We start from the raw sequence: 23,060 nt of genomic DNA, 5'->3' as shown, positions 1-23,060 counted from the left end.
TCACTGATGTGGTCAATCCCCCTGGATGTAACCTGTCTCCCACTTTCACTGCCTTGGCTGCCCCCTACTCCCAGCATACCTTAGGTTTCAATTGTTCTGCAAGGGGAGATGGGAGTGTGGAAGGGAGGCAGGGAAAGAGGATGCTTTATACTTCTGAGCACTGACTATGGGCTAGACACCATTCTGTGTTGTCTTAGAATCCTGACAACCCTACGAGGTAGGAACTATGATTGTGCCCACTGTACAGATGAGGAAACTGAGAGGTGCAAGGTCATTGCATAGTCACCCAGCTGTTGCGGCAAATGGTAGCTCTTGCTTCAAAGCCACCGTTCTGAACCACAAGGCACCCATCCCTCCTACTACCCTACCCTGGGAAACCCGGAAGAGTTTCTAAAAGTCACTTTGGAGAACAGCATGATTCAGTATTTGGTGAGCCCTAATTAAGTTTTATGATCACAAGTGACAAATATAAAACCAAAACCAAAATCTTATTTTAAGAATTTATCAACAGCAGGCCAGGCCTAGTGGCTTATGGCTGTGATCCCAGCACTTTGGGAGGCCGATGCAGGCGGATCACTTGAGGCCAGGAGTTCGAGACCAGCCTAACCAACATGGCGAGACCCCATCTCTACTAAAAATACAAAAATTAGCCGGGTGTGTTGGTGCACACCTGTAGTCCCAGCTACTCAGGAGGCTGAGGCACAAGAATCGCTTGAGCCTGGGAGTCAGAGATTGCATGAGCCAAGATCATGCCACTGCACTCCAGCCTGGGAGACAGAGCGAGACCCCATCTCAAAAACAAAACAAAACAAAATATATATATATCTCTCTCTCAACAACAGCAAAACCAGTGTCTTCACCTTTGTTTAAGTGAAGTCTAGGTCACTTGTTGCTCTGTAAACCTGATTTTCATCCTTGGGCCTAGTTTCTAGAAAATACACTGGGAAGTAGTTTTCAAATATGATTGAACAAAGGGCAGGGACAGCCCCTGAGCGACCCTTGCTCCCCACCTCCCACTGGCTCTCAGTCTTTAGGACAGTGTGAGTAGGACTTGTGTCCAGTTGTGCACATGGACACCCAGAAACCTCTCATTAGGAGAAGCCGCTGCTGCACACCCTGGAGATGGGTTTTGACCCTGGGCTCCCATTAATGTTATGGCTCCAGATGCCTCAGAAATAATTTCCAGAGTCAACACCATCTGCGGAAGTGCCATGAGACAGTGCATGGGCTGGAGACAGAGACAGCCGGCGCTGAACATACCTGGGGCTGCCCGTGCAAACTGGGGCAAGCCCTTCAGCCTCCATGTGGCTGCTTTACTATGGAGAACAGAAACGACTAGAACCTGACTTGTGGGGTTATGGCGAGGGTGGCATGAGATGAGCTTTGTAACAATGTGTTGTTTATGGGCAGCAAAACCCTGACTCATTGTCTGGGTTACTAATATCCAAGAGTTCATCATCAGCAATAATTATTGTCAATAGTTGTAACTGCAAAAGTCTCTTTTAAAGCTAAAATGGACGCCGGGCACAGTGGCTATAATCCCAACACTTTGCGAGGCCGAGGCGGGTGGATCACTTGAGGCCAGGAGTTCGAGACCAGCCTGGGTAACATGGCAAAACCCTGTCTTTACTAAAAATGCAAAAATTAGCCAGGTGTGGTGGCAGGTGCCTGTAATCCCAGCTACTCAGGAGGCTGAGGCAAGAGAATCACTTGAACCCAGGAGGCAGAGTTTGCAGTGAGCCGAGATTGTGCCACTGCACTCCAGCCTGGGTGAGAGCGAGAGTCCATCTCAAAAACAACAACAACAAAAAACCCTGAAAAACAGAGCTGGGGAAAGGCATTAAGGGGAGGGCTTCTCATAACAAAAACTATCACAAAAGACTCTGCAAACCCCACAATGTTGCACAAAGATCATCATAACCTTTCCAAAAAAAAAAACACTTCTGCTAGCACAGCTGCCAGCAACTGCCTGTCGAAACTTGGGCTGATGCCACCCTGTTATTGATCCTTAACAGCCAAGGAGAATTATCACAAAACAATTATGTAATCCTCCTCATTTTTCCTTTGTCAACTTTCATCTTCCTTTACCTCCCCAAATACAAACATAATTTACTATGACACCCGTATTCCCATTGCAATGCCCTATCCCCAAATCAATGTCATTTTCATTTACAGAACCTCTCCCTGTTTGTTATTTAGGATGATACATTTCTCAAAATTTAACATAATTGTTAAAGTAATAGGAAATCACTTGGATATAAAGATCATCATTTGACTTTTGCAAATGTCCAAAATGGAAAACATCTAACTCTCCCCCGCCCAGGGAATTCAGAAGTGGGTCCCCCAGCTCACACCTGTAATCCCAGCACTTTGGGAGGCCAAAGCGGAAAGGCTGAATGAGGCCAGGAATTTGAGACCAGCCGAGGAATCATAGCAAGACCCCACCTCTAAATAAAATATTAAAAAATTACACCAGTGTGGTGGTGTGCACCTGTAATCCCAGCTACTCTGGAGGCTAAGGAGGGAGGATCACCGGAGCCCAGAAGTTGGGGGTTGCAGTGAGCTATGATTGCAGCACTGCACGCCAGCCTAGGTGGCAGAGTGAGACCCTTATTCAATAATAATAATAATAATAATAATAATAATAATAATAAAGAGTGGTTTCTGCGTGTCTGGATCTGTAGCTAAGTGTAAACACCCAGGCACGAGAATGCATGGGTCCTGGGATCTTTTGCTCCCACATGCTGAGCGCCTCGAGGATGGGAAACCACAACTCTGAACACCCTCTTCATGAAAGCATGCGGAAAAGCCTCGGCTCCTGGCCAGGGTCTCCCAAGAGGACTGTTTCCTCTTCTCTCCTTTCAAACCAGCCCCGTTTAGGGAAATTTCAATAAGAAAATGTCTTCCCTTCATAAAAACACCTGGCTCGATTTTAACTTTCTTTCTTTATTTATTTTTGAGAAGGGGTCTTGCTCTGTTGCCCAGGCTGGAGTGCAGTGCTGTGATCTCGGCTCACCGCAACCTCTGCCTCCCAGGTTCAAGCAATTCTCCCTCCTCAGCCTCCCAAGTAGCTGGGATTACAGGTGCCCGCCACCGCACCCAGCTAATTTTTGTATTTCTGGTAGAGACGGGGTTTCGCCATGTTGGCCAGGCTGGTCTCAAACTCCTGGCCTCAAGCAATCCGCGCGCCTCGGCTTCCCAAAGTGCTGGGATTACAGGCATGAGCCACGTGCCCGGCCAGGTTTTTTAAAAAACACACAGGTAGTCACCTGTATATTTTGAGTCTGACAACTTTCACAAATGTAATGAGTTAAAATTGAATAACTTCTCAGTGGCAATTAAGCCCTGTTGACTTAGTTTTGGTTGTTCTTGCCATAGACAGGATCCACAGAGGAGCCCCAGGGGCAGGTGCTCCCAATGGGCACCCAGCACCGCTTCCGGCTGAGCCACGGGAGCGACATCGAGTCCTCAGACCTGGAGGAGTTCGTCTCGCAGGAGCCAGGTGCCACCCACCCGCTGAGGTCACCCTGCCCTGGCGATGAGCCACCTGCACAGGCCCTTCTGTGCAAGGGACGCCACTCATTTGTCATCTGTTACCTGTTTCCTGAGTGGCTGTGAGCTGAAAGAGAAAAATCTTATTAACAGATATGGATAACATTTATTGGGCATTTACTGTTTTATCTCATTTAATCCTAACAGTGACCGATGAAGTAGGAATCATTCTCCATTTAACAGACAGGTTCCCTAAGGGCATTAAGGAACTGGTCCAATTAAGTGACAGAACGCGGCCTTCGCCAAGATTCAGTGACGCCCAGCCCCATCCCCTGACGGCCATTTCTTGCTGGCTGCTGGTCTCAGAGCGAGACGTGCCGTGACAGCACCCCTAGGCCTGAATCTGTCTGCTGGCTTTCAAAGGCTTTCCAGAACCCCTGTCTTCTTACGTAGTCCCAGTATCCCAGTGTTGTGGACGTGGGAGGGCAGATCAGGCAGTTGCAAATTCCCTGTGGTACCGACCTGCAGCGGGTCCAAACCTTTCATTACTTGCAAATGACATGAAAACAGCACGTGTCTAAATTAGTAAAAAACAAGCCGGGCGCGGTGGCTCACGCCTGGAATCCCAGCCAAGGCCGGTGGATCACCTGAGGTCAGGAGTTCGAGACCAGTCTGGCCAACATGGTGAAACCCCCATCTCTACTAAAAATACAAAAATTACCGGGCGTGGTGGCGGGTGCCTGTAATCCCCAGCTGCTCGGGAGGCTGAGGCAGGAGAATCGCTTGAACCCCGGAGGTGGAGGTTGCAGTGAGCCGAGATCGCGCCACTGCACTCCAGCCTGGGCAACAGAGCAAGACTCTGTCTGGGAAAAAAAAAAAAAAATTGTATCCAATCCACTAGTTAAGTGGCCACCTTTCTATTCACTCTTTATGTGTAAAGAAAGCCTCTCAAAAATAATTTCCTTCCTGCCTACCTTTAAAACGGGACGCTTTCTCTGGGATGCATTGAGTCAGTGAATAGAAGATGGGGTGAATGATGTTTCTGACCCACAGACCGTTTGGATGCTTTTGCTGTCACTTTCCCATCATGCTGCATGAGGCATGACAGCAGCTGTGCCATTGATGCCCCAGAATAGAATCACTGAGGCTTCTCTCCAGCAGCTCCTCAATGGTGTCGCTGTCTCTCCCCTCAGTGATCCCCCCAGGGGTGCCCGATGCCCACCCCAGGGAAGGAGACCTGCCAGTGTTCCAGGACCAGATCCAGCAGCCCAGCACCGAGGAGGGGGCCGTGGCAGAGAGAGTGGAGTCTGAGGGGAGTGACGAGGAAGCAGAAGACGAAGGGTCCCAGCTGGTGGTTTTGGACCCAGACCACGTAAGGAAGCCTTCCCAGGTTTTGCTTTTGCCTACACGGATGGAGAATGACTCAGGCCCCTTTCTCTGCCTGTACTGTCTCCCACTCCTGACCCTAAATGCTGTACTTGTATCTCGCCTGTTCACTGCACCGTTTATCGGCACTGATTGACCTGCCTCTTCGTAGGGTACTCTGCTCTGAGGTTGGTATAGGTAAGGCCTGTGTTTCTCAACCCCGGCACCACTGCCCCATGGGGCCGGGTCATTCCGTGCTGTGCCTTGCATGGTGTTGAACAGCATCCCTGAGCTCCCCCTGCTACATGCCAGGAGCACCACCCCCCCGCCTTGGTTGTGATCATCAAAAATGTCTCCAGGCTGGACGTGGTAGCTCATGCCTGTAATCCCAGCACTTTGGGAGGCCAAGGTCTGTGGATCACCTGAGGTCAGGAGTTCGAGACCAGCCTGGCCAACATGGTGAAACCCCATCTCTACTAAAAATACAAAAAAAAAAAAAAATTAGCTGGGCATGGTGGTGAGCACCTGTAATCCCTGTTACTCGGGAGGCTGAGGCAGGAGAATCGCTTAAACCCAAGAGGCGGAGGTTGCATGCAGACAGCCAAGATGGCACCAGTGCACTCCAGCCTGGGCAACAAGAGCGAAACTCTGTCTCAAAAAAAAAAAAAAAAGTCTCCAGTCATTGCCAAATGTTGGCGGTGTGGGGCCCATCTTGGCAACCACTGCCTTGAGGGCACCAATTGGATCGCAGCTCCCTGCCCCACCCACTGGCAAGGGGAAAAGGCAGATGTTGATTTCATTTACCCATCAGGACAGCTGCAAAGCTCCAGGAACTGCAGGAAGGAGCTGGGGGCTGCACGGGGAGGTTCTCTCCCCAGACCACTGCTCCACCCCACCCTCTGGCCCCAGCTCATCGTCATTTTGCCAAAATATGCACTCAGTTCTCTGCAAGTGCCTCAGATGAGACCATGAGGTGCCTTTAATTTGTGGCTTCCAGAGTAAGAATCCCAAGCAGAAGCAGGGAGCACTCCACACGGAAGTCGTCTCTGGCCCACCGGAGGGAGACCTGTGGCCACCTGGGCTGAGCCCTGGGTCAGGCAGGAGGGTAACCAGGAAGGTAACCACCTGTGGTTTTCCATTGTTCTAGCCCCTGATGGTAAGATTCCAGGCTGCCCTGAAGAACTACCTGAACCGACAGATCGAAAAGTTGAAGCTGGACCTCCAAGAGCTGGTGTGTATCCGTCCAGTCTCCCACCCTGGTCGGATGCCTGCATCCTGGTGACCCTGTTTCTCTCTTTGGTCCAGGTTGTGGCTACCAAGCAGAGCCGAGCCCAGCGGCAGGAGCTGGGGGTGAATCTCTATGAGGTGCAGCAGCACCTGGTACACCTGCAGAAGCTGCTGGAGAAGAGTCACGACCGCCACGCAATGGCCTCGAGCGAGCGCAGGCAGAAAGAGGAGGAGCTGCAGGCCGCCCGCGCTCTCTACACCAAGACCTGCGCAGCCGCCAACGAGGAGCGCAAAAAGTGTAAGGCAACCCGGCGGCCCCACACGCCATCGGGTCCTGAGGGTTTCCCAGGGGTGTCTCCATGTACCATGGCCAGGCATCTAGAAAAGTAAGATGTGTGTGCATCCTGGAGGGGTTCCCACCCTTTTTAGGAGGGGAAGGCACATAAATCAAATGTCTTTTTGTTGTTTTTTTGAGATGGAGTCTCACTCTGTCACCCAGGCTGGAGTGCAATGGCACGATCTTGGCTCACTGCAACCTCCCCCTTCTGGGATCAAGCCAGTCTCCTGGCTGAGCCTCCCAAGTAGCTGGGATTACAGGCACCTGCCACCATGCCTGGCTATTTTTTGTATTTTTAGTAGAGACGGGGTTTCACCATGTTGGCCAGGCTGGTCTCGAACTCCTGACCTCAGGTGATTCGCCTGCCTCGGCCTCCCAAAATGCTGGGATTACAGGCATGAGACACTGCACCCAGTCATAAATATGTTAAATGGCACCTGTCAGGGCAAAGCAGCAAACGCTGAAGCTGCTAACAGCCAGAGTGTAGAGATTCAAAACTGGGAGAGATGGGTGAGCTGCAGAGGTCGAAGGATAGATGAGACCAGGAGGCGAGAGCAGACCAGGGGTGATGGAGGGTTTCGATAGATGCGAATGCGAGGGTGAGGCCGGCACGACGGTCAGACCATGGCCCAGGGCCTGACCGCCGTAGGATGTGTGCGGCAGGTCAGTGGATAGCTTTGAATCAGATGAGACAGTGGGGGCTACGGCACGTGCTATGCAACATTACCGATAAAGCAACGTCCTTGCACAGAGCTGGTCATGTAGGTGACCGGGGACAGTGGCTTCCTCTTGTGACTACGGAGTTTTTCAGTCTTTATGCTTTTTGATGTTTTCAACTTTCTCAATCAACTGTGTATTACTCTTATAATGGGGAAATGACCTACACAAACCTGGAGGAAAACAGAAGCACATGGCTATCCCAGCTGTTCTGGAAAGAAACATTTTAAACCCTGAGAAAAGTGGAAGAGGTTTTGGAAATTTCAGAGTTAGGGTAAGTGGGCACTTATCAAGCACCTCTCTTGGCCGGGCGCAGTGGCTTACGCCTGTAATCCCAGCACTTTGGGAGGCCGAGGCGGGTGGATCACGAGGTCAGGAGATCGAGACCATCCTGGCTAACACAGTGAAACCCTGTCTCTACTAAAAATACAAAAAATTAGCCGGGCGTGGTGGTGAGTGCCTGTAGTCCCAGCTACTTGGGAAGCTGAGGCAGGAGAATGGCGTGAACCTGGGAGGTGGAGCTTGCAGTGAGCCGAGATTGCATCATTGCACTCCAGCCTAGGCGACAGAGCAAGACTCCATCTCAAAAAAAAAAAAAAAGAAAAAAGAACCTCTCTCCAGTTAGCATCAAATGAACAGAAAACAGTAAAAGGAAAGAAAGTGACATCCACGCTGAACTGAAAGAGCCACATCCTCCAGAAGTAACCAAATTTACACCCACCTGAAGGAGGATGCATGCCCCTAACTGCTCCCCACACCTGCAGTGAGGCTGGAGCCGTGGAGCTGGGGTGGAGCGCCCTCCGGCTCCCCTCTGCTAGGGCTCAAAGAGTGGGTGGGATTCCGAAAAGATCCAAACACTCTGGTGGACTCTGCTTCCTGGAGATTAGGAGAGGGCCGGAGCCGAGGCTCTTCAACCCAGCAAGGCCTGCGTCAAACAGCACCGTCTCTGCCTTCTCAGAACTGAAGAATTTGGGCAACGGTCCCGGCCCTGACCGGGGGGGCAGCCACCACTGCACAGTCCCTTAGGTGAGACGTGGGTCCTGGCCCCTGGAGAAAGCCCACGGTCACCTGCCTCATCTGGGAGGGAGACTGTATTAGGGTTGTCTAGAGGGACAGAACTAACAGGATAGATATATAGAGAAAGGAGAGTTTATTCAGTATTGACACAGGATCACAAGGTCCCACAATAGGCCGTCTGCAGGCTGAGGAGCAAGGAGAGCCGGTCTGAGTTCCAAAAATGAAGAACCTGGAGTCCAGTGTTCAAGGGCAGGAAGCATCCAGCACAGGAGAAAGATGTAGGCTAGGAGGCTACACCAGTCTCTCTTTTCACATTTTTCTGCCTGCTTTACACTCTAGCTGCACTGTCAACTGATGAGATGGTGCCCACCCAGACTGGGGGTGGGTCTGCCTTTTCCCAGGCCACTGACTCAAATGTTAATCTCCTTTGGCAACACCCTCACAGACACACCCAGGATCAATACTTTGTATCCTTCAATCCAATCAAGTTGACACTCAGTATTAACCATCACCGACACTAAACCTTCACACCAAAATGTGAGTTACCAACCGGAGATCCCCAGACCTGAGAGGAGACTGAGCTGGACAGACAGGCAACCCAGCCCTGATTCTAAAAACAGAGCATGCGGAGGCACCAACTGGTAGTCTCATGAGATTTTAGAGGACGTCGCATCCGTAAAGAGAACAAAGTGTTAGGAAGAGGGGTACGTGAAATTTAAAAATATAATCATCATCCCAGAGTGTGCAGAGGCGTCAACTGGTAGTCTCATGAGATTTTAGAGGACGTTGCATCCATAAAGAGAACAAAGTGTTAGGAAAAGGGGTACGTGAAATTTAAAAATATAATCATCATCCCCCCAAAAGGCACTAACTAGACAAATGAATGCAGTTGAAAACTGAATTTCTTAACTAAAAAGCCAGTTCGAGGAATCTTCCCTGGAAATAGAGCAAAACCCCAAATGATGGATATTCTTGAGGAGGAGATAAAAGACATGGACGATAGATTAGGGAAATCAAATCAGTGTCCGTAAGGGAGATTTCAGGAGATGAGAGGCAATAGCCAATGTCCAGGAGAACAGATGCATGAGTTCAGGAAAGACGAATCTGCAGATAGAAAGACTCGTGACGGGCCATGCAGCTGAAAGAGAAAATAAACCTCCGCAGACATTGCTGGTGGGATTTCCAAATACCACGGCAAAAGAAAAAAAGCTTCAGGCTTCCAGGCGGGAAAACCCAGATGGCCTCTTGAGGCCCGGCCTGGGCTACGCTTTCATCAAGGTCTCCATCAGCTGCGCCTTGGAGGAACCAGGGAGAGCTCAAAACCACCAGGACCTATCCCAGCCCAGATTTCAGATTGGTTTGTTCTGGGTAGGACCAGGCATTGTTTGTTTCTGGCTTTCTTTTTGACCCTTAAGCTTCCAGATGATGCTAACATGCGGCCAGGACTGAGAATCACAGATCTTAAATATAAATAGCAGGATGTCAATGCATACAGAATTCAGAATTTTCTTTTTTGTGTTTTTTTGTTTGTTTGTTTGTTTGTTGAGATGGAGTCTCTCTCTGTCGCCCAGGCTGGAGTGCAGTGGCGTGATCTCGGCTCACTGCAACCTCCACCTCCCGGGTTCAAGCGATTCTCCTGCTTCAGCCTCCCAAGTAGCTGGGACTACAGGGGCCCGCCACCATGCCTGGCTAATTTTTGTATTTTTGTAGATAACGGGGTTTCACCATGTTGGTCAGGCTGGTCTTGAACTCCTGACCTCGTGATCCGCCCACCTCGGCCTCCCAATGCATACAGAATTCTAAGGGAGAAGGATTGTTACCATTTGACCTACATGTCAGTTATAGACTCTGGAAATTAATAACAATGGGAAGTCCACGCGTGAAGACTTCTGGCTGCAGCCAAATCTGCTCAGACAAAACCCGTGACAGAGTTTATTTACATTTCCACAAACAAGCCTGAAAACAGACATTCTATTCGAGAAGCTAAAAAGAGGGAAATAAACTGAAAGAAGTAGAAAAAGAAACCAATAAAGACCAAAAGCAGAAGCTGATGAAATAAATCAAAAATGAATTGACTTGATAAATAAAACTGCTTTTTTTTTTAAATGACCAATAAACCTTACACACTGCTGGCTTATCTGGCAATGAAAAGGAGATCATGCAAGTAACAATGTTGGGAATGAGGACAACTTGGGGGAGGGTTTTTTTTGTTTTGTTTTTTGTTTTTAATTGCAAGAAAGCTATGCATTGTACTGGTTTCATCATGGAAGAAATTGAAAATGTCAAAAATCTGTTTTCCCTAAATGCACCAGTATTGGAAGATGTTATGGAAGGCTTCTAGTAACCTTTCAAGGAACAAACACTTCCTGTGTTATCAAAGCTCCAGGGCATGGAAGATTCCGGAAACTCCCCACAGGCTGGTCCTGCAATGCTTAGTGAAAGGCTGGCTGCAAAAGCTGACAGCATACAAGCAGGCAACTGTATAGCGGCCCCACATGTGAGGAGTGAAAATCCTGAACAAAACGTTAGCAAAAATAAGTAGGATTTACTTCCGGAATTCACACAGGAATAATTCACAATTAGGAAATCTACTAATTTTGTGCATTATATTTATAAATTAAAGAATGGAGGCCGGATGTGGTGGCTCACGCCTGTAATCCCAGCACTTTGGGAGGCCGAGGCGGGCAGATTACCTGAGGTCAGGAGTTGGAGACCAGCCTGGCCAACGTGGTGAAACCCTGTTTCTACTAAAAGTACAAAAAATTAGCCAGGTGTGGTGGCAGGCACCTGTAATCCCAGCTACTCAGGAGGTTGAGACAGGAGAATTGCTTGAGCCCGGGAGACAGAGGTTGCAGCGAGCCGAGATTGTGCCACTGCACTCCATCCTGGCCAACAGAGCGAGACACTGTCTCAAAAAAATAAAAAAATAAATAAAATAAAACAAAATACAAGGATAAAAAAAAAAAGGCTTCCTGGGTGGGTGCCAAATGGGTATTTAATAAAACTCATCATCCATCCCAAAGTAGGATAGAAGGAGAGTTCTAAGTATTTATCGGAAACTAACAAGAACATGTTACCCAGTGGAAAGACTAGACTTAAAATCAGGAATGAGATGAGGAGGCCTGCTGGCATAGCAGTTACCCCAGACTGTTTTGGAGGCTCCAGCAACGCAAAGAAAACAAGAGAAAGAAATGAGATATGGATCTGGGAATGAAATACTGAAATTCTCAACCTCTACTAATGAAAAATAAAAGCCAGTAGAAACAGTGAGAAATCAATAAAGTAGCTGGATAGCAGCTCTATAGTTTTCTTCTACACCAGTAAGATAGTTAGGAATTACAATTTTTAAAAAAGCTCATTCATGATAGCTATAACAACTTTAAAATAAGTCCAGGAAGAAATCCAACAAGGAATGATGAGCCCATCTGAAGAAAACAATAAATGTTACGAAAGCTCATAAAACAGATTTAAGTAAATGCAGTGCCCACGTTACCAGCTGGGAAGACGCATGATATAAAAATGCCATTTCCCTCCAAATTAGCAATAAAACCATTGCAGTTCCCGTTACCATCCGTGGTGAGATGTTTTGGGTGAACTTAAATTTATTCAACATAATTATTTACTTATTTTGGAACAGTAATGATTCAAAATGCAAGAGCTCTACAACTAAGAGGAAGTTTTCCTCTCTTTTCCCCTTCCCCCACCCAGCCACCAGGGCCCTCCGCAGAGGCAACGTAGATTCTTGTGGATTCTTTTTGTTTTTGTTTTCTTCGAGACAGCGAGACAGCATCTTGCTCTGTTTCCCAGGCTGGAATGCAATGGCAGAGTAGCCTCGAACTCCCAGCCTTAAGTGATCCTCACACCTCAGCTTCCCAAGTAGCTGGGACTACGCACACACCACCGGGCCTGGCTAATTTTCATATTTTATATATATATATATATATTTTTTTTTTTTTGGTAGAAACAGGGTCTTACTGTGTTGCCCAGGCTGGTCTCGAATTCCTGGGCTCAAGTGATCCTCTTGCTTCAGCCTCCCAAAGTCCTGGGATTACAGGCATAACCCACTGTGTTCAGCCCTTGTGGAGTCTTTTGGAGATTTTTTGCATATCTAAGCAAAGTCACAAGGGTGTGTGTGTATGTGTATATCTCTCTCTCTCTTTAACTTAAATGGTTGCATATTATACCCACTGCTCGGTTCCTCGCTTTCTGTCCCTTAGCAACACGTGCTGCGGATATTCCACCTCAAAACAAAAAGCACCTCGGGCCAGGTGCGGAGGCTGTAGTGTCGACACTTTGGGAGGCTGAGGCTGGCAGATCGTTTGAGCTCAGGAGTTCAAGACCAGCCTGGGCAATGCGGCAAAACCCCATCTCTACAAAAAATACAAAAATGAAAAATTGGCCAGGCATGGTGGCATGTGCCTGGAGTCCCAGCTACTTGGGGGGCTGAGGTGAACCCAGGAGGTTGAAGCTGCAGTGAGCTATGATTGTGTGACTGCACTGCAGCCTGGGTGACAAAGTGACACCCTGTCTCAGAAAACAACAAGAACAACAACACTTTATTCTCAACAAATTGATTTTAAAGTTCATTTAGAAGACTAAATGCACAAAAATATCCAAGAAAATTTTGAAAAGGAAGGATCATGAAAGAAATATTTAAGAATAATAACAAGTCCTTAGCCAGGCGTGGTGGCTCACGCCTGTAATCCCAGCACTTTGGGAGGCCGAGGCAAGCGGATCACAAGGTCAGGAGATCGAGACCATCCTGGCTAACATGGTGAAACCCCATCGCTACTAAAAAAAAATACAATTACCCGGGCGTGGTGGCGGGTACCTGTGGTCCCAGCTACTCTGGAGACTGAGGCAGAAGAATGGCTTGAACCCGGGAGGCAGAGCTTGCAGTGAGCCGAGATCGCCACTGCACTCCAGCCTGGGTGACAGAGCGAGACTCTGTCTGAAAAAAAAAAAAAAAGAATAATAGCAAGTCCTCAAAGAGAACTTAGAGGAAATTACTTTGGAATTTAGCTACTGCAAACTATATTAATGCACAGATTGCTTTTTTTTTTGAGACAGAGTCTCACTTTGTCACCCAGGCTGTAGTGCAGTGGCATGATCCTCCCACCTCAGCCTCCTGAGTAGCTGGGATTACGGACGTGCACCAACACACCCTGTTAATTTTTGTATTTTGAGTAGAGACAGGGTTTCACCATGTTGGCTAGACTGGTCTTGAACTCCTGGCCTCAAGTGATCCGCCCACCTCAGCCTCTCAAAGTGCTGGGGTTACAGGCGTGAGCCACCATGCCCAGCCAAAATGGTTTTGCAAGTTTAAGCTGTATCCTTCGAGCACATCTGGCTCCAGGATGATATGCGTCCAGCAGCCTTTTGGCCTGTAATTCAGTTTTCTGTTTGGATCCAGCCACTGAAAAGGAGTGCTCTGTGCAGTGAGCAAGGAAGTACTGACCCACGTGTAGCTCCCTCAATAAATTTGCACTCTAGCTTTAGAAATCCATCTCATGGCCGGGCGTGGTGGCTCATGCCTGTAATCCCAGCACTTTGGGAGGCCAAGGCGGGTGGATCAGGAGGTTAGGAGATGGAGACCATTCTGGCTAACACGGTGAAACCCCGTCTCTACTAAAAATACAAAAAATTAGCCGGGCGTGGTGGCGGGCGCCTGTAATCCCAGCTACTCGGGAGGCTGAGGCAGGAGAATGGCGTGAACCCTGGGGGCGGAGCTTGCAGTGAGTCGAGATCGCACCACCACACTCCAGCCTGGGCAACAGAGCGAGACTCCGTCTCAAAAAAAAAAAAAAAAAAAAAAGAAATCCATCACATGCAAGTTTTGTTAAAGGAATCAGTTCCTCAGGCCTTGGCCTCCTCTGAGAGCACTGACATAAATCTGTCACTTAACTTGGGACAGGATGGAAGGTGCTGCCTCTTCTAGCCTCATCCTCTCTGGCCTGCACTGCTGTGTGGCGGTGTCAGTGCAGGGGCATCCATGGAGCTCAGCCTGCCCTGGATGTTCTCGTCTCCTCCCAGGGGACTTAAGACTCCACCTAAGGTTGCCAGCCTTTCAGTGGTAAGAAATCTATGCAATCAACCCGAAGCCTTACCACCTGGCACTACTTCAGTGTATCCTTAGACTACCAGGAGGATCTCTGAGACTTGGTGGGGAATGGAACAGCTTGCTGCAATTTGTGGATGTAGATTCTGTATATTTTTGTCTCTTCCAAGAGACTGTAAACTCTTTGCTGACAAAGTCTGTGTCTTGATAGTTTAAAAGCAGTTTCCCAGTCTTACCCAAAAATGGCAGGAAGGGTGCCCAGAACGGCTGTTCCCTGCTTCCTCCTGGGATGCTGGGACAGCCTCCCGACTCACTCTCTCTCTCTTTCTCCCCCGCCGCGCCCTGCAGTGGCGGCTCTGCAGACTGAGATGGAGAACTTGGCCCTGCATCTCTTCTACATGCAGAACATCGATCAGGACATGCGTGACGACATCCGCGTGATGACGCAAGTGGTGAAGAAGGCCGAGACGGAGAGGATCCGGGCAGAAATCGAGAAGAAAAAGCAGGTATTCTGCAAACTCGACACATGTTTAATGATCACCAGACCGTGGAGCTTCAAAAAGGGGCTCAGCTTTGCCTCCTGCGTGAAGGCTTCCGGCTGGAGGGGTGGCGGCCGGCTTGGGTGGCGTCGACTTGTATCAAGGGTTGGTGGAGAACAGGCCCTCAGCCACGGGCACCTCCTGACGGGGCTGCTTCTCATCCTGTTTCCCAGGACCTGTATGTGGACCAGCTCACCACTCGAGCCCAGCAGCTGGAAGAAGACATTGCCCTGTTTGAGGCTCAGTACTTGGCCCAAGCTGAGGACACCCGGATTTTAAGGAAAGCAGTGAGTGAGGTAAAAGCAGTCCCCGCAGCTCTCAGTGTCTGACCCTCCAGTGAGTGTCCATGCACAGGGTGCTGGTGGGTCTGGTAGACTGCACCTGCCTGTCTGCTGGATGAGTGACTGCAGCCAGCTTATATCTGCAAACATCGGGCCCTCCCCATGGTGGGGCCACAGTAGATACCGACAGGTGGACAGCCCGGATTCCTCTTCCTTCCCTGGCTAGTGGGTGACAGAAGGCCTCGCACGGTTCAGGTACTCTAGTCTCTTCATGACCGCCAAGGCCAGCTTGCTGTGGGGATGCTCAGCAAGTTCCTTAGCCTGCAGGGACCTCTTCCTGGGAGGACTGAAGTCTTTCTAACAATTCTCACCCCCGTGGGCAGCCGGCCTTCCGGGTAGCTCCTACATCTCTGCACCTCGTGGAGTAGGGAGTGGAGGGGACGAAGCGGATGGAAGCTGCTCCCTCTTGGCCCCAGATTCAGGTCTGTAGTGGTAGCACCAGAAACCAAAGTTACTGCAACTTAAAAAAAAAAAACTATGAGTCACCATCTTCATTCACGGTGCGGGAATGACACGGAGGAAACAATTGACTTTTTTTTTTTTTTTTTTTTTGAGACAGAGGCTCGCTCTGTCGCCCAGGCTGGAGTGCAGTGGCACAATCTCAGCTCACTGCAACCTCCGCCTCCCAGATTCAAGCAATTCTCCTGCCTCAGCCTCCAGAGTGGCTGGGACTACAGGCGCCCACCTCCATGCCCAGCTAATTTTTGTATTTTTGGTAAAAACAGGGTTTCACCATGTTGGCCAGGTTGGTCTCAAACTCCTGACCTCAGGTGATCTACCCACGTCGGCCTCCCAAAGTGCTGGGATTACAGTCATGAGCCACCGTGCCCAGCCAATGGAAAAGAAGGAAGAGGACTTGAAGGAACGGATGAGCACGCTGGGCTCCCAGGGTAAAGGGAGGGCCCGGGGCTGGGCGTTACTCAGCACTGGTCTCTTCAGCTACAAATGCAATTAAAGTAGAGCACGTCCCAATAAGAATCTCAGGAACAAACAATCCCTTAATTAACAAAACAATTCTGGAGTTTTATCTGAAAAATAAATTAGGAAGGCTAGCCAAGAATGGTTTTGGAAGAGAAGATTCAAACGGAGCAAGCAGCCATCCCAGTCTGCTCAGGACTGAGGGGTCCCCAAGACAAGGGACTTTCCATGCTAAGCCCAGGGGGTCCTGGACACAGCAGGATGGCAGGTCACCCTAGCATCGCCCCACCAAATATTAAAGTATACAGTAAAGCTCTGGCCAGGCAAGGTGGTGCACACCTGTAATCCCAGCATTTGGGGAGGCTGAGGCAAGAGGATGGCTTGAGCCCAGAAGTTCAAGACCAGACTGGGCAACATGGTGAGACCCTGTCTCCACAAAAAATAATAATAATAATAAAAAAATAAAACATTAGCCCACCATGGTGGTGTGCACCTGTGGTCCCAGCTACTCAGGAGGCTGAGGCAGGAGGATCACTTGAGCCCGGGAGGTCAAAAAAAAAAAAAAAGAACAACACTTTATTCTCAACGAATTGATTTTAAAGTTCACTTAGAAGACTAAATGCTCAAGAATATCCAAGAAAATTTTGAAAAGGAAGGATCATGAAAGATCCTTGAACTATGAAAGATCCAATGAAATATGATCATACCACTGCACTCCAGCCTGGGCTACGGAGCAAGACCCTGTCTAAAATAAAACAAAACCGTAAAGTTCTAGAGGCTAAAATAATGTGTCACAAGATAGACCGGTAAGACATTGAAGCCTATGAGAGAGCCCCAAAGCAAGCCATAGTTTATATAAAAACCTAGTAGATTATAAATTACCAGAGAGCTAATGAATTATGCATCCAATGATGTCGGGACATTTGGTTAATCATTTGGGAAAAAATTAAATCTTTTCCTCATACCAGACACTAAAATAAATTCCAGATGGAATCAAGTATTTAAATGGGGGAAAATGTGCCAGACGAAAACAAATGAAAATATTTATATAATCCTGGGCTGGGGAGGCCTTTCAAAGTATAACACCAAAAGCAGGAACCTTAAAGGAAAAGACTAGGAGGGGCCGGGTAAGGTGGCTCACGCCTGTAATCCCAGCACTTTGGGAGGCTGAGGCCGCTGGATCACCTGAGGTCAGGAGTTCGAGACCAGCCTGGCCCGCATGGCAAAACCCCATCTCTACTGAAAATACAAAAATTAGCTGGGCGTGGTGGTACACACCTGTAATGCCAGCTACTTGGGAGGCTGAGGCAGGAGAATCGCTTGAACCCAGGAGGCAGAAGTTGCAGTGAGCCGAGATCATGCCATTGCATTTCAGCCTGGGCGACAGAGCCAGAATCCATCTCAAAAAACAAAACAAAACAAAAGACTAGGAGGGCAATCACACCCTCAATAAAACCTTTGTAGATTAAGGACACCACAAACCAGATGAAGGTGGGGAGACAGGCAGGAGAAGACAACTCGCAGCCATTAGTAAATCCAGGGGTGTGAAGAGAGGCTGAAAGCCAAGGAGACGCGCCCTGTGTGCTTCCACACCCTGGAGGCAGGTGGGCTACGTGGTAGATGCTTCCTTTTGCACCTCCCGCCGTCCCCTCGATGCAACTCCCCCAGGGAAGGGGGCCGCCCGCACTTCCTTCATTTCTCATTTCCAGCACCCAGAACAGTGCGGGGGCAACAGCAGGGCCCCTGTTCATCGAGCGAAGTCACAAGTAACCAAAGGACAGGGAGTCCCCTACAGAGTTGGCAAAGATAAGGAGAGATGAGCCCTCCCTGCTGTCGACCATGAAAATACAGATTGGCCTTTATCTTTATCAAGATCTTCATCCAGGGCGATACGATCATATGCAGCCACTCCCTCCCTAACCCTAACCCTAACCCTAACCCTAACCCCGCACCCTGTTAGTGCTTATACCCCATTCCAAGGAACCTAGCAAAGACCTATGCAGATAACATTTTTGTATGTTAAAAATGGTAAAGCCAGGCTTGGTGGGGTGCACCTGTAGTCCCAGCTACTCAGGAGGCTGAAGCAGGAGGAGCACTTGTGCCCAGGAAGTCAGGGCTGCAGTGAGCTATGATTGCACCGCTGCACTCCAGCCTGGGTGACAGAGCGAAAACCCTGTCTCTAAAGAAATAAATACAGTGAATAGAGACTCATGGGGGAGATGACGCTTATCACCGTGTTGTGTCATCAGAAAGAAAGACCCCAAGAAGAGGACATTAGTGAAACCCATTTTCATACACCTGTGCATCAGAATACACCACACCAAAAAGAGCTCTACTGACATGGAAACCTGTCTCGATATTAGTTTCTTATTCTAACTTTTTTTAAATTATACTTTAAGTTTTAGGGTACACGTGCACGACGTGCAGGTTTGTTACATATGTATACATGTGCCATGTTGGTGTGCTGCACCCATTAACTCGTCATTTAGCATTAAGTATATCTCCTAATGCTATCCCTCCCCTCTCCCCCCACCCCACAACAGGCCTCATTGTGTGACGTTCCCCTTCCTGTGTCCATGTGTTCTCATTGTTCAATTCCCACCTATGAGTGAGAACATGCGGTGTTTGGGTTTTTGTCCTTGCAATAGTTTGCTGAGAATGATGGTAGAGACTAAGTCTCACTCTGTCCCCCAGGCTGGAGTGCACTGGGGCCCTCATGGCTCACTGTAGCCTCAAACTTCTGGGTCCAAGCAATCCTCCCACCTCAGCCTCTCAAGTAGGTAGGACTACAGGCACATGCCACCACACCCTGCTAATTTTTTTATTATTATTATTCTTTTTGTAGAGACGGTGTTTATTTTTGTTGCCCAGACTGGTTGGGAACTCCTGGCCTCAAGCAATCCCCCCGCCTAAGCCTCCCAAAGTGCTGGGATTGCATGAGCCACCGCACCTGGCACAATACATTAATTTTTAATATGGCGGGGCGTGGTGGCTCGCACCTGTAATCCCAGCACTTGTGAGACCGAGGTCGGCAGATCACCTGAAGGTCAGGAGTTCGAGACCAGCCTGGCCAACATGGTGAAACCCCGTCTCTACTAAAAATTCAAAAATTAGCCAGGCGTGGTGGCGAGTGCCTATAATCGCAGCTGTTCGGGAGGCTGAGACAGGAGAATTGCTTGAACTCAGGAGGCGGAAATTGCAGTGAGCCAAGATTGTGCCATTTTCCTCCAGCCTGAGTGACGAGAGTAAAACTCTGTCTCAAAAAAAAAAATTAATAGGAGATTATGAAACAATATATAGAATTTGATTTCGCACACACACACAATCACAGGTGTAAGAAGTTAGAAATGGTTATCTCTAAGTGTTAGGGTTATTGAATTTTCATTTTCTTTTTGCTTATTTGCACATTCTATTTGCATAGGCTGAACACTTGCCTTTGCGAAAAGCCGGGGTGTAAATGCATGGGTGACTGAGCCCGGCAGCCATCTTTCCATCCTTATGCCTTGACCTGCACCTCAGTCAACCAGGCCGTGGCCGGCAGCCTCGGGGGCACCATGGGGAGGCCTTGCACAGGCTCAGTTTAAGGTGCATCCTGGCTGAATTTGGGTCCCCACCTGCTGCCTGGGCCAGCTCCCACTGCCCAATGGCACAGAGCAGCCTCCTTAGTGAATAACTTACCCCCATACAAAACTGTGACCCAGCGGTCCCACGACTGGGCATTTATCCAAAGGAAAGGGAATCCGTGCGTCCAATAGACACCTGCACCCCCATGGCCAGGCTGGTCTCGGACCCCTGACCTCAGGTGATCCGTCCGCCTTGACCTCCCAAAGTGCTGGGGTTACAGGCATGAGCCGCCGCACCTGGCCCAGTTAACAATAATTTATTGTACATTTTCAGATAGCTAGAAGAGAGGATTTTGCATGTTCCCAACTCAAAGAAATAACAATTGCTGGAGGTGACTGATACACTAATTACCTTGATTCAAGCAGTACACATTGTACATGTGTCGAAATATCACTCTGTACCCCAGAGATATACAGCTGTAACATGTCAGCTAAAATAAAAGGAAATACTACAGACAAAAGGGAAGTCAGTCCCGGGATGTACACAGTGTGCCTTCCTAGGCTGCCCAATAATCCTAAGTAAGCATCTGTGAGAGGAAAAAAAAGTCCCTTCATCGTGGTATACTTAATTCACACCATTTTAGGTTACGTTGTAATGAATAGATGGTTCAGAAACCCTCACAGCCGAGCATGGTGTCTCCAGGGCGATGGCCTCTCTCATGCCCGGCGCTGCCCTCGGCTCCCCTGTGATGTTCTAGCGCACTGTGGTTCAGTCACTGTCTACCAAGCTTGCCTGGGTGTCACGGCGTGCAGGCACTCCTGGGACTTGGCGTTCTACAGGATGCCCCAGTTGGCTGACTCAGGCCGCCAGCTTGCTCAAGTCACAGTGCTTGCATTAGGGGATGACTCATCAAGAATCCCAAACACCACTCTAAACAAGACCGCCATCCAGGCCGTGCTGGGCATGCAGGCATCAACTCACTTGACCCAGCAGCCCCGGGACGTAGGTGCTGCTCCTGTACCCATGTCACAGCTGGGGACACTGAGGCACAGTGGGTGAGATTCAGCCCAGGCAGCCGTACCAGCCTTAATTTCTGTGTCCCAAGCATAAAGGAACTCCCCTTTCCCTTGGAATAAATTCCTGAACCACCCACCTAGTTTTCAAGCCCCTCCCCTGCATGGGCCCAAGCCCTTACTGCAGGTGGCCCCTCATTGACCCCCACAATGCCCCTAGACTTCCAGCCTCTGCTCAGCCTGCCTGACCTGCCCACCCCTGGCTGTCCAGTTATGCCTCCTCATTCCCAGTCTAGGCAGCCCTGCTTCCCCCAGCTGGACGAGAGCATCCAGCCCTGGCCATTCTTGAGACAAACACCGCCTTCCATCATGGGCTCCCTACAGGAAGCGGTGCTGGGCCCGTCCTGTGGGACCTCAGCCGGAATCAATGACACCACCAACCCCGCAGAGGTGTTTCACGGGTGCTGGCCAGGATTCCCCTCCTCCTCTCCCTCTTCCTCTCCCTCCTCCTCTCTGTCTTCCCCCTCCCCCTCCTCCCTCTCCTCCCTCTTTCATCTCCTCCCCCTCCCTCTCCCCCTTCTCCCTCTTTCATCTCCCCCCTCCTCCCTCTCTTCCCTTCTCCCTCCTTCATCTTCCCCCTCCTCCCTCTCTTCCCTTCTCCCTCCTTCATCTTCCCCCTCCTCCCTCCCCCTTCCTCCCTCTCCTCCCTTCCCTCCTCCTCCTCATTCCCAAGCATTGAGCACCGCAGGCCCTGAGCAAAGGCTCAAAGCGGGTACGAGTTATCTTGAAAGCTACATTCAGGCTCATGTTTACCCCTCTGCAGATGCATGATCAAGGAAAGTACCGATGATAAAAGGAAAAGAGGAAGATTTGGGAATGTGAGGCTCTGGTGTTCTTGGGCTTTGCTCGCAAATGAAATGAGACAGCCATTCCTGCCCCGTCCCCTGTTGGCTGCAGGCCTGCACCGAGATCGATGCCATCAGCGTGGAGAAGAGGCGCATCATGCAGCAGTGGGCCACCAGCCTGGTGGGCATGAAGCATCGCGACGAGGCGCACAGGGCGGTGCTGCAGGCGCTCAGGTACTGCAGAGCCACAGGCAGCGAGGATGTGTGGGAACCCCAGGGGTCTGTGGCAGGCCCGCCCCACACCCCTTCTCTCTGGGTCCACCGGATCTCTGGGACAGAGGGTGCACCTTGATCCCCGGGTCCGGGCTTCCGTCCGGAAAGCTCTCTCATTGTTTGGTAAGATTTCAGCGATTCTTAAATCCTTTCCAACACCGCGGCGCTGGGAGGGGAGAGGCTTTTCTGCTCAGATTTCCTGGCAGGATTAAGTAGAAACAGAGCAGGGTAAAGAGAAAGCTATCTTTGGGAGGTAAAGGTGTCCCTTTGATTTGCAGTATCACCACCTGAGTGCGGAAACCCCATCCCTTCTCGATTGTTCTGCCTGAGGGCTGCATTCCAACCGAAATCCTATTTTAATCTCCAAAGGAAGGGGAGGAAGAGGCCTCCTCTGGGCATCCCGTCACTTCTGGGGATGGATGCGTGGCTCAGGGCAGGGCGTTGGAGACACAGGTGCTGCCTTCATTCCTAAAACCACCCAGGGTGACCAGGTCTCGGGACCCGGAAAGAAAAAGCCGGGCACTGTGGTGGCACGTGTCTCACCCGCTGAGCTTTAACTTCCCCTCCACCTTTCGTAGTCTCCACCCCTTGTGCCCAGCACAGAGCCTGGCATACAGCAAGCGCTCAAGAAAGGCTGGACCAAGGAATGAGGGACTGGCTGGCCCCACAGCACCCGCAGTCAGGCAGCCAGCAGCAGTCACACAACCAGGAGATGCTTTTCCTTTTGGGTGCTGTGATTAAAGAAACAAAATGAAACCATTTTGATAAAAGTTTTTAGACCAAAACATTTTCAAATGAATAATATTGGATTAACCATACTCATTTCTGGCCAGGCGCAGTGGCTCACACCTGTAATCCCAACACTTTGGGAGGCTGAGACGGGTGGGTCATGAGGCCGGGAGTTCAAGACCAGCCTGGCCAAGATGGTGAAACCCCGTCTCTACTAAAAATACAAAAATTAGCCAGGCATGGTGTGGGCGCCTGTAATCCCCGCTACTCGGGAGGGTGAGACAGAGAACTGCTTGAATTGCGGAGGTGGTAGTGAGCCGAGATCACGCCACTGCACTCTAGCCTGGGAGACAGAGCAAGACTCTGTCTCAAAAAAATTAAAAATAATAATAATACTCATTTCTTTCACTCCCTTGAGTCAACAACATAAAGCCAAAGGGAACACTGTGGTTTGATACAGGCGATGTTTGGCTGAAGCTTCGTTTCCCCTGTAAAGATGCAGGTCGAGGAACCAGAGCCAGCTGTGGCCGGGCAAGGGCTCCTCTCCCTGTGTCACCAGGGTTGCCTGAACACCAGGACGAGAGGACTTGGCCATCTGCCCACTTGGGCGTCTTTTTCCTCCTGC

At 49.7% G+C, this 23,060-nt stretch overlaps 1 protein-coding gene across 7 annotated transcripts in view; it reads left to right on the top strand.

The window, feature by feature from the left end:
* Positions 1-23,060, top strand: part of CCDC40 (coiled-coil domain 40 molecular ruler complex subunit) — a 65,945-nt gene that overhangs the window by 7,784 nt on the left and 35,101 nt on the right. For all 7 annotated transcript variants that reach the window (XR_010133702.1, XM_019027827.4, XM_063706029.1 and 4 more), the window contains 7 exons: positions 3,379-3,502; positions 4,686-4,864; positions 6,005-6,088; positions 6,163-6,382; positions 14,562-14,719; positions 14,926-15,048; positions 21,546-21,667. Coding sequence is in view for 6 of the 7 variants with exons in the window: in XM_019027827.4 (XP_018883372.4) it covers positions 3,379-3,502; positions 4,686-4,864; positions 6,005-6,088; positions 6,163-6,382; positions 14,562-14,719; positions 14,926-15,048; positions 21,546-21,667 (1,010 nt within the window). In the remaining variant the exon portion in view is untranslated. The remainder of the gene's footprint in view (positions 1-3,378; positions 3,503-4,685; positions 4,865-6,004; positions 6,089-6,162; positions 6,383-14,561; positions 14,720-14,925; positions 15,049-21,545; positions 21,668-23,060) is intronic.

This window comes from Gorilla gorilla, chromosome 4 (assembly GCF_029281585.2).
Source record: "Gorilla gorilla gorilla isolate KB3781 chromosome 4, NHGRI_mGorGor1-v2.1_pri, whole genome shotgun sequence".
Taxonomy (NCBI): Eukaryota; Metazoa; Chordata; class Mammalia; order Primates; family Hominidae; genus Gorilla; species Gorilla gorilla.
The sequence above is the reverse complement of the archived record's forward strand: the minus strand, read 5'-3'. Positions and strand labels throughout refer to the sequence as shown.